At 40.4% G+C, this 15,294-nt stretch overlaps 2 protein-coding genes across 2 annotated transcripts; both read left to right on the top strand.

The window, feature by feature from the left end:
* The first annotated feature begins 6,250 nt into the window (after positions 1–6,250).
* LOC133706978 (cysteine-rich receptor-like protein kinase 1) lies at positions 6,251–9,320 on the top strand. Its single transcript, XM_062132521.1, is given in 6 exon segments — positions 6,251–7,275; positions 7,541–7,648; positions 7,739–8,324; positions 8,427–8,488; positions 8,491–8,570; positions 8,759–9,320. Coding segments are annotated over 6 exon segments (1,971 nt in total). The 5' UTR covers positions 6,251–6,497; the 3' UTR covers positions 9,116–9,320.
* Positions 9,321–10,415: 1,095 nt separating this feature from the next.
* On the top strand, positions 10,416–14,692 carry LOC133745941 (serine/threonine protein phosphatase 2A 55 kDa regulatory subunit B beta isoform-like). Its single transcript, XM_062174101.1, has 14 exons — positions 10,416–10,643; positions 10,856–10,959; positions 11,109–11,216; positions 11,374–11,493; positions 11,587–11,778; positions 11,888–11,979; positions 12,211–12,329; positions 12,741–12,864; positions 12,966–13,089; positions 13,276–13,344; positions 13,586–13,677; positions 13,809–13,886; positions 14,173–14,249; positions 14,341–14,692. Exons 1-14 carry the CDS (start codon positions 10,559–10,561, stop codon positions 14,475–14,477), a joined length of 1,521 nt encoding a protein of 506 aa, XP_062030085.1. The 5' UTR covers positions 10,416–10,558; the 3' UTR covers positions 14,478–14,692.
* Positions 14,693–15,294: the final 602 nt, after the last annotated feature.

Here is a 15,294-nt window from a genome sequence, read left to right as displayed (position 1 = left end):
AAATAAGGTGTATGTTCAAAGATGTGATTCAATGAGTCTTTGGCCAAAGCAATGAATGAGATTAAAAAGGAGTTTCTAATCACATTCTAAGAATCACATAAGAATGAAAATCACATTAGGGGGTTGACATATCAATTCCATACCCCAATAATGTGATTTAGAACATCGTGTTAGAGAATGACCGTATTGTATTGTAATTCCAATTAAATAGGTTCTTTGTCATTCTACATTAACTAGGGTAGTCATGATATGTTGCAAGACGTCACTCATGACTTGTGAAGTCCCCGAGGATTAATAAACATTTATAATCCTAATAACAAGGGAGAATCAAAAATGGAGTTTTTGATTCGTAAACAAAATAGAATGGTTTCTATAAACTTCACTGCCTTGTTAATTAGAACCTAAGAGATCGCACACCATATAGGTGGATCATTGAGATTGTATATGAAGAAGATTAAACAAGAGTTGGTTATGAGCAAATAATTAATTAGATTTATTATTTGAACATAATTAGGATTTCCGGGTAAAACCGAACCTATTGGGCCTAAACGATTGTCGGGTTTTTGGTGTGGACTTGGGCTTCACTAAATGAGATTTAAATGAAAGCCCAAGACACATTTTTAGTGCCCAATAACATGTATGGACCAGCCAAAATATTGGCTTTATGAAAGTCAATATTTTTCTTTTAGTAATAGGAGTTATTTCCTATTATATAAAAGTGAAAGCATGGAAAAAAAAATAAGTGTGTCTCCACACTATTATTTTCAGATTTGAGAGAGAGAGAGAGTTCTCCCTTGGTCCATTACAAAATTAAAGGAAAGAAGAACACTTGCATAATTTCTTCTTTTCTTTCATCTTTCTTCATCTCTTGATTCACTTGGTGAAGATCCTTAGAGGCCATATCCTTTTGTGGCTCTACTTGTTACATCAAGGAGAATATTACAAGCACAAGAAGGAGTTCTTAATTCAAGGTGCTTCAAGGTGGAGGAAACACACACAAGGAGAGATCAAGGAGAGGAACTTTGGTGGTTCACTTGGATCGGATTAAATCACGCTCCAAGGGTGAGTAGAACATAAACTCCCTCTTTGTTCTTCCTTACTATGCATGCTATGTTTATATACATATCACAATAAGCCAAGATCATGGGTTAAAGGAATGGATTTTATGTTTAGTTAGTAGTTTAATTGTTAAACTAATTCCGCACTAATTAAAAAGTTTTGAAATCCATCCATTCCTTCACCTCGTACCCTCATCGCCAAATACATGGGGGTGTCAAGACACCCTACAAACTAATCCAACCCACAGAGCAAGCTACGCCTAGTTAACTCAGGCCTAACTAAAAGCCCAAAGGCCATGTGCTGAACCCAAGCATCAAAGACAATATTAGGAGCCATCATCACCGTCGGTGCCACCAAAGCTCCCTCTAGGGGCGCCCACTCCAACATTTCACGTTCAGAAAATCAGGTCGAACCAAACTCGTAAACCAAAACAACCAAGATCACTGCATTAACTAGCGATTAAGACTAATCCGATGACAGAATCGTATTAATTCTCTTGATACGACTATGTCCCATTTTCTGTGTCCTTAACGTTTCATTTGGATCAGTTAAGAGGGAAATGTGTTTGTGGGTTTTTGTTATAGTCTTTTCCTTTTTGTATAAAAAAATAAAAAAATAAAAAATAAAAAATAAAAAATAAAAAATAATAAAATAATAAAATAAAATAAAATAAAATAAACACAAGAAGACTAGTTCGATGCCCATATTCAAGTATTCAACTATGTATTTTTGAAATTCACTACTTCACTGTCAGAATTCCAGACCCTTACTCTGTAAATGTTGAGATATGAAGAAAGAAGGACTAAATTCAGTTTGCCCCCTCCAACTTTGGGGCAAACATCAGTTTGGTCCCTGACCTTTATTGTAGGGAAAATGCTCATTTACCCAATTTTAGCTTAAAATGTGCCCACTTGCCCGACTAAGAGTTTTTAAACCCCATTTACCCAAAACACTCTAAGGGATTATTTCCCCTTTACCCAATTAATTCTTTTTATTAATTTTTGGGACTTTTTTGCCCTCTCCTTCAATCTCTCTACTCTCAGTTTCTCTCTCTCTCTCTCTCTCCCCCTCACCGATTTCTCTCTCCTCCCCCCTCACCGATTTCTCTATCTCTCTCTCTCTCTCTCTCTCTCTCTCTCTCTCCAGAAGACGTCGGATCTCTCTCTCCCTCCCTCCATCGCTCCGGCAGGTCGCCCACGACGCCTGCTCTAGCCATCGCCGCGCCGAAACTCGTCGTCGTGCTCTCCGCTGCCAGGCTCGACGCCAAGCCGACGGTCCTCGTCGCTGAGAAGCTCGGCGAGGCCGGGGTTGACCTTCTGAAGGAATCGACGACGGACTGAAAATGGCTATCTGCTATTGTGCAGTCATAACCATAAAAGTTGTAACATTAGTGCCCCCCAGTAGACTTTGTATTGGGGGCCAATGATGACTGCTTTATTTATTGACGGACTGAAAACTGCTATTCCAAAGTAAATGTAGTGTTAAATTGCAGTAGTTGATAAATGAAAAAAATTGTGTTGTTTGTGTCAGTCTAGTGGGGGGCAGTAGACAGAATATTGACCCTCATAATGTGGGTTTTTAGACATTATCTGTTGTTTTGAGTGTGAATAACTTGTATAATCTGCGAAACATAGGAAGCGGTGTAATGTTTGATGGTCTATTGGGGGGCAGTAGACACATTAGTGCCACCAAATAATGTCTTTCTTAGGAGACAGTAATCATCTCTTGTTGATTTGTTTGTGATAAAGTGCAATACACTGTGAATCCTTGAAACTGGTGCAAGTTTTAATGGTTTAGTGGGGGGCAGTAGACACATTACTGCCCCCAAATAATGTCTTCATACGAAGTCAGAACCCTTCACTTAACTGGTGCAAGTTTTAATGGTTTAGTGGGGGGCAGTAGACACATTACTGCCCCCAAATAATGTCTTCATACGAAGTCAGAACCCTTCACAAAACTGGGGCAAGTTTTAATGGTTTAGTGGGGGGCAGTAATAATGGTTTAGTGGGGGGCAGTAGACACATTACTGCCCCCAAATAATGTCTTCGTGTTAAGTTTAGGGTTTAGGGGCAGCGTTAGGGGCAGTAGACACATTGCCGATGAACTGCGACGAGGACGTTGGAGTGGCTGGATCGCCGATCAATCGAACGGCGACGAGAACGTTGGATCGCCGACTGGAGCTTCATCGTCGTGTTCAGATTTGGACTGCATCTCCGGCGCGGCGATCAGAGAGAGAGAGACAGACCGGAGGTGGAGATCATGGGGAGGAGAGAGAGAGAGAGAGAGAGAGAGAGAGAGAGAGTGGAGGTGGAGATCGGGGGGAGAGAGAGAGAGTTTGGGAAGGAGAGAGAGACTGATAAGAGATGGATGAGTTTTAATTTAATTAACAGGGGCTAAAATGTCAATAGATGTAAGATTGGGTAAATGGGGTTAAAAAACTCTTGGTGGAGTAAGTGGGCATTTTTTGGGCTAAAAATGGGTAACTGGTCACAGCCCCTTTTTTTAATCATGATCGTCCTTGTACTTTTAATTTTCATCACTCTCGTCCAAATTTCAAAATTACCTCCGAAGATGACGTCAGAAGCTGAGCTGGCCCCGACTTGGGGGCCAACTTTTCAGGTTTTGAACCCCAAAGAAGGGTAAAATTGTCATTTTCTATTTAATCTAATTTCTTTTTTCTTTTATTTTTTCTAATATTTTTTTTCCTTTCTTCTCTGTATTTTCTCTTTCTTCTGTTTCACTTATCCCAAGCCTAAAACCGAAGAGATGATCTCTCATTCCTCCTTCCTCTGCATCTTGAACTCCTCCCTCAGCGCCCTCTTACTCTCCTTCTTCGCCGGCTTCCTAGCCCTCGAAAACCCAGCCAGCACCTCCGATCATTCTGATACCACCAGCCTCAGACCAGAACCAGCCCGCGCCGCCGATGAGCCAAACCGGAAAAGCTGCTAACATCGACCTCCTGAGTCACCTGCATCAGCCCTGACAGCCCACGTGCTTCACTGATTCCGACCAGATTCTGACCTCATCATCACTCACTCCGGCACAATCACACACTCCGGCACGCTCCATAAAAATCCAAGTTGTGTTTGCCTGGCAATCAGACTCAGATCTGCGGCACACCTTTTCGCGTCCACACCGACTTCTGGCATTCGACTCAGAAGCGTCGACCCACAAGCTAGATCCGCTCGTTGCTGCACTCCACCGAGATTGTCGTCGAGGAACAGAGCTTGACCAGGCCGCCAAGACTGACGGCGACGACCCAGAAAGCTTCTCGCATTTTTCAGTTGGGCCATTGGCCCAAACTGATAAGAGGCCCGTGGCTTTCTCTCCTTGACGGCGGCGCGTGAGGTTGGGGTTTGGGGGAGAGAGGCGGAGACTGAGAGCTTGAGGAAATCGAAATTGGGCTTCTTGGTTTTATCGTTTTCTTCATTATTGGAACTGGTTGAGACGTGGGAGGAAATGGAGGAAGGGATTCTGGATTTGGGCGGGGTTTTGGGTTTGGGGGTAGGGACGAAGAATCGAAGATGAATAAGAGCCCAGAAGGCATTGGCAGGCCATTAGAGGTTTGTATATTAAGAAAGCTCGATTCTGCTTCATTTGACAAGCGAAGCTGTGGTTGATGGGCAGTGAGGGAGTGTGTGAGTTTTGAGATGAAGCTTCCGTTTTGAGCTTTGGTTTTGCTGAGCTCACTTCTCTGAGAAGTGCAGTGGCCTGAATCTCGGGCTTGACAGAGGACCGAGGAGGAAGATTGAGAAGTTGTTGGATTGATTTGGTTTTAGGTTTTGGATAAGTGAAGCAGAAGAGGGAGAAAATACATAGATAAAAGAAAAGAAAAAATTAGTAATTAGATTAAATTCTAATAAAGGAAAAAAGAAATTAGATTAAATAGAAAATGACCATTTTACCCTTCTTTGGGGTTCAAAATCTGAAAAGTGGGCCCCTATGTCGGGGCCAGCTCAGCTTCTGACGTCATCTTCGGAGGTAATTTTGAAATTTGGACGAGAGTGATGAAAATTAAAAGTACAAGGACGATCATGATTAAAAAAAAGGTCAGGGACCAAACTGATGTTTGCCTCAAAGTTGGAGGGGGCAAAATGAATTTAGTCCAAGAAAGAACTCTTTGACAATTGGTGTTGGGGTCAATGACAAGCCACAAGTGGTCAACAAGGAAAACACTTGAGGAAGTACTGTTGGATTTGAGTGTGACGCTGAAGTGTCGCCGTCTCGATAGTGTCGCATGAATCACGAGGATTAATTGACGACGAGTGTTGCTAAGTCAACGTCAAGTGGCGAATATCGACATCTTGGTGTCGAAGCACTAGAGAGTAGAGAGCATGGGCGGCTAGATTTTTTCTTTAATTTTTAATGCTATACTTTGATTAAAATTATGTGACTTTTTTTTTTTGAATCAAGGCCAAAAGCCACTACATTAATCACAAGTAAGAGTGATCATTACATACCCTCCTGCTATCAATTAGGGATAGGCAAGAAGTTGTGCTAGTACCCACAGTGGTACGTAGAAACTAGGACACTCATTTGACATTAAATACATTCAAAATAGCATGAATCTTCCTTCTGTATTACTTCAGAAGATCCGCTAGAAGCACAAAAAGTGCGTTGGTCCCTAAAAGAACTTAGGAAATTATTGGAAGTAACCTAAGCTTCTAACATAATGCAAGCCTAAAACAACCAGACCCGATTTACTCAAGTTCAAATGAGAAACCGACATATAAATTTAATAAAAAAAATTATTATACTAAAAATAAAAACAGAGCTAGCCCCGTTTATGGTTTTTCAATTCACTCTGTTATTATTATACTAAAAATAATTTTCTATTATGCTTTTTCCAATACGTTATGTGATTAGGAACCTTTTCCAATATTATTTTCAAAAACCAAGCAACACATGATAATGAATTACGCCTGCAATTTATCGATACGTGTTTCTCATGTGTCTATCACAACTGCATACATTAATCAACGTGTTTAGCAGCAGGCCTACATTCTCATTCTCAATTGTTTATACAGAATGATTCTGTGTCTAAATTAAACAACCATATTATACATACCCTCCTTCTCTACCAGAACCATTTTTATATATTCAAAATCTTCTTGGTCGTTAAAAAGCGTCAAAAATGTCCTCCTCAGTCAGCTCATTTTCGATTTTTCAATGCATGAAAAAAGATGAAAACAGACGCTGAGGGCTCACCAACCTTCTTCTCAACTCGAACTGAAACAGTTTCAAACTCCAACATTCCCTAAATATAGAAAATCAAAGAAACAAATCCTCGTCGTAACCAAAATCCATAATTGTGATGTTTTTCTGGTAGAAACACAGGGAATTTGGCCTATAATGGTTTTCCAATTCACTCTGTTTTCCCCTGTTCTTGAAACAGAGGAGGTGAAAATAGAGAATTAGGCCTAGTTTTTTCGAATGAGATGCGATTCCCAATCCCAAAACTTCGTTGTTCAACATGGGTTTTCCTCATAATCTTTGTCTTCTTCTTCTTCTCCACTTCCAAATCAGATCCTCGAATCTACGAAGCCGGTCAGTTCTGCGGAAATTCCACCCACACCTCTGACAGCAACTTCATTCCCAACTTCATAGACGCCATGGAATCCATCTCCAACAGTGTCAACGAGAAACAATGGGGAGAATACAGCGTCACCTCACCGGCTCCAAAACTATACGCCTTTGCGCAATGCCATTCCGATCTCTCCCCAAAAGACTGCTCTACTTGTTTCGCAATTTCGAGAACCAAGCTCCCCAAATGCCTCCCTTCAACCTCAGCTCGCATCTACCTCGACGGTTGCTTCCTCGCTTACGATGACCATGACTTTTCGGGCCAGGCCCTCGACGAAAATCACAGGAATGTGAAATGTGGGAGTCCAGTCGATTTTTCGAAAGATAATTACATGAAGGAGGGGTTTCACCTCAAGGTAAGGGATGTGATTGGTAACTTGACGAAGAAGGCTGAGGGGAATGAAGGGTTTGCTGTGGTGGGGCAGAGAGGTGGAGTTGAAAGTGTTTATGCATTGGCCCAGTGCTGGAGGACCATCAGCGATAAAGGGTGTAGAGATTGTTTGGAAGAAGCTGGGAAGATTCTCGGGGGATGCTTGCCTGGGAAGCAAGGTAGGGCTATGCTGGCAGGGTGTTATATGAGGTACTCTACCGAGAGATTTTATGACATGGAAGAAGAAGAAGCAAATGGAAATGGTGAGGCTCACTTCCACATTCATTTGTACTAAAATCAATCTCGGTCAGAGTTTAATTTTGGTCCATGTGTTTTCAATCTTGATTACCGATGTGTCTTTTCTCTTAGGACTCCACTTAAAGTATGACTAGTTGTTATACGAAATTTAGCATTTGGTGATCAATATTGAAAACATGTGACCCAAAAAGCCAAATTGGTAACACACGAACCATATTGATTTCAATGTCATGGTAGTTTAATTTTCATTTTGGTGTCATGTTTTTTCAGCTGATCTGTGGCATGTTCTAGCTGTCATTATAGCTGGAATGGTCATTTCTGTTTTGGCTCTCTTTGGGTTTATAATGGCCTACCGGAAATTACAAAAAATGACAGGAGGTAAACATCTTGGAACTCTAGTCCTAACTACTAATCATTTGTTGTTCTTTACAGCTTCTAATTTAATTTTTTTTTGTTTTTTTTTTTCAGTGGACAAATACTCAATTGGGATATCAACTTCTCCACACAAGAACAGCTTGAATTTCAAGTACGAAATGCTGGAAAAGGCCACCGATTACTTCAATGCCTCGAGGACACTTGGCCAAGGCGGAGCTGGTTCCGTATTCAAGGGAACTCTTCCGGATGGGAGCAATGTAGCAGTTAAAAGACTCTTCTTGAACACAAGGCAATGGGTGGATAACTTCTTCAATGAAGTAAACCTCATAAGTGGTATACGACACAAGAACCTTGTTAGGCTTTTGGGTTGCAGCATTGAAGGTCCAGAAAGCCTTCTAGTCTATGAATATGTACCCAACAAAAGCCTTGATCAAATCCTTTTTGGTAGGGGCACTGAGCAAGTTTTAAGTTGGCAACAGAGATTTAACATCATTTCTGGAATTGCTGAGGGGCTTGTGTATCTCCATGAAAGTTGCGGCGAGAAAATTATTCACAGGGACATAAAATCCAGCAACATTCTCCTTGATGAGAATCTTACTCCAAAGATTGCTGATTTTGGACTTGCGCGCTGTGTTGGTCCTGATAAGTCTCATCTTAGCACAGGAATTGCAGGCACATTGTAAGAAGAAACTACCTCTAGCTACCAGTAATTTATTTACTTTACCAATATTACTTACTACAAGGTGAAGTCATTAATTTGGTTTGGTTTTTTTTGTTGCAGAGGTTATATGGCTCCTGAATATCTTGTTCGAGGACAACTAACCGATAAGGCTGATGTTTATGCCTTAGTGTGCTTGTTCTCGAGATTGTATGTGGCAGGAAGAACCATGTTTTCATCGAGGGTTCACACTCAGTTCTTTATTCTGTAAGATTCGTATCTCTATCTTGTTACTATATATTTATCCAATGGCATGGTCATCATTTAGGCCAAGTTTCGTTTTCAAGTAGTATTCCTAACATGCGTAATGACATGCTTTTTTGTTGTGGCATCAGGTTTATAAGCACTATAGGTCCTAACATGCGTAATGACATGCTTTTTTGTTGTGGCATCAGGTTTATAAGCACTATAGGGCCAATACTATTACTGAATCTGTTGATGCCATGTTGAAAGGTGAGTACTCCGAAAGAGAGGCGTCAAATGTACTTCAAATTGGGCTTCTGTGCACGCAAGCTTCTCTTGCACTGAGACCATCCATGTCCGAGGTAGTTCACATGCTGACCGATAAAGAATGTAGCATTCCTTCACCGAAACAGCCTCCATTCTTGAATGCCAGCATACTTAATTCGGATTCCTCTAGATCTACATTGAGCTATTTGTCGAAAGAGGGAGGAGAGTCTCTAAAGTCCGCCGATCTGGCCAGCTTGGAATCAAATTGTATTCAAACAATGGAAGCATCTGAACCAAGGTAGTAGCATTGGATGCAACTGTATCTGTACATGCATGGTTTCTGTTCTGGTAAATAATGAATGAGGAAACTTTGCAACACGTGTATAGAAGGTTTTGTGATAGTTAGGTCTATAACTGCATTTGTATAGTTTCTCTTTTGTTGTAAATCTCTTCCTAGATGATATGCAATGACCTAAAAAGGTCATGTTTTCAGGTCTGGAATTCTTCATTACATGGTTTTCTTCATGTCTAATTAACTAGTAGTTAAAAGAATTCTTCATTACAAAAACAAATTATTACGAATCCATAGGTCTGGAATAGCTATGAGAGTTTCAGTTGCGTTAACTATCTCAGGTCAAGCAGAAGTTCATCTTGTTTTAAATTGTTTGATAGAGTTGTAAGTTGACTAGAGCCATATATATCTCTTTACCTTATATTGTTGATACGACAAGAGCTGTAAACTTGTAATCCCAGAGAATTCCATCTGTCCCTTGGCTTTGATTATATCTAGTGTTAGGTGGTTGAAGCAAAAATAGCAAACTCCAACAGACACTCGATCGACTGGGTTTGATTCTGAATAGCTTAAATTTTGGGTCTTATATGATGAGACAAAATAGGCACCAAAAGTCCCACATCGATGAAATGCGTGCGAATGATGACGTTTATATAGCTTACAGTTTCTCAAGTGATCGCCGAGCTTGGTTACGCGAGCTTGTGACCCAAGTGGGGGCATTAAAGGTGGTCTTGGGAGGTTAGATCCAGTGCGGGCGCACCCTAAGGCTTGCGGGCCCTCCGGGGAAGGTGGGTCCATCTCGTTTGGTCGTGGCAGCAGGAGGAGGCCGCACAAAGAAGTGGGCCATAAATCCGACGGTAGTGGAATGCCTTCTGATGATAGAGATCATCGGAATTCCTTCCGAGAAGGAAGAGATGGAGAGTTTAGAAAGGACCTCCATAAGCACCGGCGATCACGCCGCGTTACCGCCGCCATGGGCGGGCGATTGAAGTTATCCCGAGCGATGACTGGAATTTACTCCACACTTTGCCACAGAATGGGTTGGGCTCACTTTGCTAGCACCTTGGGAGGGAACGTGAAGCATGCATTCATAGGGACCCGCATCTCTAACCAACCCCACTTTTTTGAAAACCCGGGCTTTGTAAAATGGTTCTTGGTTTGTTTAGGAGAGAATAAAATATTGGGCTTTCTAAAATGGGCCGAGCGACAGTCGGCCGGCCTTTTAATTTTGGCGCATATCTTTTCTCGGTTTTTTTATTTTTTATTTATAATTTTGGCGCATATATTCCTGGAAAATCGAGTGGTTGACGGAGAATAGAGAGATTCAATTTCAAAATAATCAAAAGGTCTCTCTTGCTCTCTCACTTTCAAGGCCACAGTGATTCCTCCAAGTGGAGTCTTATGATTGCCACACCACACAGAAACCTCAAAAGCTTTGTCACCTGGCTCAGCCATGACTCCCAGCTCCGACCACCCTCTCGACTGGAAGTTCTCTCAGGTTTTCGGCGAACGAGCTCCCGGTGATGAACTTCAGGAAGGTTAGACTTTCCACCACCACCTCCAAATTTCAAATTTCTCTCTATTGTGCTTTTGCTTATTCTGGCCATTCTAGAACCTCTGGTTGTGTTCAACTTTAATTCAATCGGCTCTGGCCGTTATAAAGTGAACAAATGCAGAAATGAGGCTTCGATTTTGGTTTTGGTTGCTTGCTTATATATGTATGATTCCGAATGTGATGCTGTTTGTGTAGTTGATGTGATATCTGCTATTGGATTCGACAAGAGTGGTGATCACCTTGCCATTGGAGATCGAGGTGGCCGCTGCGTAATCTTCGAGAGGAAGGATGGGAAACATGTGAGTCAGTTGAGAATATATTTGAGTGTGTGTGTGTATCATATTTGCTTTTGAATTCATTGCGGCTATCTTCCTTTTTAGGCTGGTGGTTGGTTCTACTTTTGGCTTGAAATTCGGCTTACCATCTTAATTATTAATTGGCTTCTTAGAATTTGGATGAGCACCGTTCTCGACTTGAACTGGAGCAGTTGGACGTTACGTCCACCCAGCATCCGGAATTCCAATTCAAGACCGAGTTTCAGAGTCATGAACCGGAGGTATATGCTTAATTTGGAATCTTGTTTTAGTTAGTTAGTGCATTATTGAGCCCAAGTGTCTGTGACTGTTGTGATTGTACCAGTGGATTATGTTTTGTTCCGTTTACTGCAATGAGGATGATTATACCAGTGTGCCGTGTTGTTATGTTTTACGCAGTTTGACTACTTGAAGAGTGTCGAAATTGAGGAGAAGATCAACAAAGTAAAGTGGTGCGCAACATCCAACGGATCCCAGTTTATTCTTTCAACAAATGACAAGACAATAAAACTGTGGAAGGTACGAAATTTCTAAACCATGTTCACTAATGACAATTACTCTAGATGCTTGGCAAAATGTTGACTTGTGTGCTTTTCTGGTTTCTGTGATCAGGTTAAGGAAGGTAAGGTGAAGAAAGTAAAAGAAATGAACCCTGGTCCACTTACGAGTTCAGATAATGTGCTTTTGTCTGAAAAGAGTTTCATCAGTAGAGAAGATAAACCTACTGTTGCTAATGGCTATCGTCAAGAATGGGCGGAGAAGATGGCTAATAACGTGTCCCAGTATCAAGACATACATGCCAAGGTTGACACCCTTGTATTATAGTAAAGCTATGTTTTTGTATTACTCTTGTCTCATCAGCATCAGTTTTCACAGTATACATGGTCATGATGGTAATTTGTTTTCTGACTAGGTTGCTGACGCTGAAGACACTGCCCAAACGAGATGCCGAAAGGTGTATGCTCATGCTCATGATTATAATATTCACTCCATCTCAAATAATAGGTAAACTTTTTGGCATGTTATTTAGTTCTCTAATAGCTAGAAATTGCCACAAGAGAGTTAGAATATAAGGGAAGCCATTTTGTTTTTTCATTATGCAGATACACCTTTCTTTATTGTTCTACTTTGGTATCCTTGTAATGCAGAAGCAACTTTAAGGTTGTTAAGTAGATAGTTATAGACTTCAAATTGTATATACATCACAGAAATAATCTGGTTTCAACTTTTGTGCAGCGATGGTGAAACTTTTCTTTCTGCAGATGACCTTAGAATAAACTTGTGGAATCTTGAGATCAGCGATCAATGTTTCAATATTATAGACATGAAGCCACCGAACATGGACGATCTGACTGGTAGTCTCTCATTCCCTCCTCTAGTCTTTACATCCTGTGAGCTCCTATTATCGAACTACTTCATGCTATTAAGAATGAAAAGCATGCCTTTAAATAAAAATTGAACTATGAGCAAATCTCAGATTCTGTAGTGTATAATCATTATCTCTAAGTTTAGCTGTGGAGTCTGGTTGCTTCAATATAATTTTTCAACCATTGTTCTTTAGGATGAAGACGTAATAACCAACAGGGTGCCCAAGTCTGACGAACCTGTTGACTCAGTTTTTAAAACAATGCTTTGGTGCTTCATTGTTTATCTCTCGGGGAATAAATAAATGATTGCATCCTTTGAAGTCCATTGACTCGTTTAGGAGGTCTATACATATTTCTTTAGTTTGGATCTTTCTGCTGATTCATGAAATGTTTATTCAGAGGTCATAACATCGGCTGAATTCCATCCCGTTCATTGTAATCTGCTTGCATACAGCAGCTCAAGAGGTTTTATTCGCTTAGTTGACATGAGGCAGTCAGCTTTATGCGATAACAGTGCAAGAATGTGAGTTTAAATCAGTTTCTGTTCATTTTTGTGTACTGTGTATCTACTATTGATCAAACACACAAGATGTTCTGATACTTGTTCTTTGGAGTGGTTTACAGATTACAAGATGGAGATTCAAATGCTTTAAAGTCATTTTTCACAGAAATTATTGCATCCATCTCTGACATCAAGTTTTCAAAGGATGGGCGGTACATCTTAAGTCGTGACTACATGAATCTAAAGGTATTTTGTTACCAATTTTACCTTATTTCTCATCTAAGGTGGATTGGATGAGATGCTCTTGATTCATGTTCTAACAGATTTATTGTAACATTTTGAAAATCTTTCTTCTCTATGGATTTAGCGAGACAGGTCTTACCCCTTTTTGTAGATGCATGTTTACAGTGATGTTTTTGTTTCATGTTATAGCTCTGGGACGTGCATATGGATTCTTCACCAGTTGCAATATACAGGATTCATGAGCACCTGCGCCCTAAGGTAACTAGAAGATCTTCTGGACTCCAAACTGAAGATGCTTTGTTTTTCTTAATATGTATTGAATTAGATCCACGGATAGTTGGAGCACGTACACCCAAATGCATAAATCTCCCCAATTTTTTTTTTAAGTAACCTGTGCTCTGAGTTCTAATGAGCTGATTTTCAGTTGTCAGTATGAGCATGACTCAACTTGCATGCCCATGTCTCCCTCCAGCTGACAGCTCTATTTTTCTCCTTGCAGTTATCTGAGTTGTATACTAATGATCGCATATTTGATAAATTTGGGTGCTGCTTCAGTGGAGATGGACTTCATTATGCAACTGGGTCTTATAGGTATGCACTTGGGACTGGATCTGCTCTCACATATCAAGTCATGGAACTGTTGTTACTAGTCGTAGTTTTGTTTTGCTTGTATTTGCCAACACACTGAGCTTTTGTCACAACTTTCTATAATTTTAATACAGCAACCTAGTACGCATTTTCTCCCATGGTATTGGAGGTGAAGAAGGAACTACAATAGAAGCTAGCAAAACTCCTAACAGGTTGGCTCTTTTACCTTATACTCATGTGTGATTCCCTCAATTTGTTAATGAAATATATTGGTGGAATTGAAACCTTTTAATCAAGGAGGAATGGGTTTTTCATGAGATAATTTTCATTCTGTGTATCAACTATCAAGTGGATTGTCAGTATGAAATGGTCATGGTGCTTTGTATAACGTGGAAATAAGACGGTTGTGATTCTGTGAAACTGAGTTGGCTGTCACCTAAAAACATATATGTTACCCCTCTGAAAGCTTTCTGAACTCTTTTCTGAACTTGAAAATAGGAAGCCACTTCCGCGGGCTGCTCCAAGGGTTAGGAGGTCATCCTTGAGCAACCTGGCAAGAGGATTTTACCGGCATGGTTAGGCTTCCCAACCTCATTACATTTTTCTTTCTGTAGAATACATCTGTTTCTCTCTGTTAAACTAAATCCATCTGTTCTGCTTTTTCAGGGCATGAAAATTCAAGCTCGGCCGGTAACGATATCAGTTATGACTTAAGCTCCAAGCTATTACAGGTGGCATGGCATCCAGAAGCAAACTTAATTGCTAGTGCAGCTGGGAATAGCTTGTTCATGTATTATGCATAGCTTTGTACACAGTTACTCTAAAACAGTTATTGTAAATAGGGTCTCAATTTCTCCCTATAAACTAGGTAGTAACTTGAAAGTCCTGTAGTTCCCTCTGTTGGGGCACTGGCATTAGCAAACAAGGCTAATATGACTCCAAACGTGACAATATTATTGTTCATATCTCGTGAAAAAAAAAAGGTAAAAGATAGAAGAGCTTCCCTTATTCTTTTTCATTGCTTCGACTTTCCCTAGTTCAGCCAAAATTGAATTAGCGACAATGTCACATGTTGTGGTAATTTTTACCATTCTAAGATCGAACATTTTATCTTTTCACCTTATGAAGGACCAAAACCGAAACCGCTAAAAGTAAAACTTGTACTGAAGAAAGGAAAGACGACTTTGAACTCGACTAGGTGTCGGCAGTTCGGTGTCTTGGGCGGAACCAGACAACCAGATGAGCGAAAATTTTTGTTTTCCTTTCACTTATTTATAGTTACAATTTTATTTATATATCCAAAATATCATACCAGCAGTAACGCACCAAATTAAAACTTGCTCAACAATACTATTTTCTAAACTTCTACCGTGTTATATTACCTCTCAAAAAGTTTAAGGTCTTTTAGGGCTATGTTTGGTATGGCTGTGCTTTTCAGAAAAGCTGGCTTCTGCTTATTTCTGAGAATAAGTGGCTGAAAAGCAAAGCAGCTGAGTGTTTGGTAAACTAGTTTTTTATAAGTGCTGTCAGTGGCAAAAGCAGTGGCAAAGTGTTTGGTAAATCAAAACTGGCTTGTGCTTTTTGTTTGTGGAATGACCAATTTAGACATGAAAGATTATT

This window comes from Rosa rugosa, chromosome 4, assembly GCF_958449725.1.
Source record: "Rosa rugosa chromosome 4, drRosRugo1.1, whole genome shotgun sequence".
Classification (NCBI taxonomy): Eukaryota; Viridiplantae; Streptophyta; class Magnoliopsida; order Rosales; family Rosaceae; genus Rosa; species Rosa rugosa.
The sequence above is the reverse complement of the archived record's forward strand: the minus strand, read 5'-3'. Positions and strand labels throughout refer to the sequence as shown.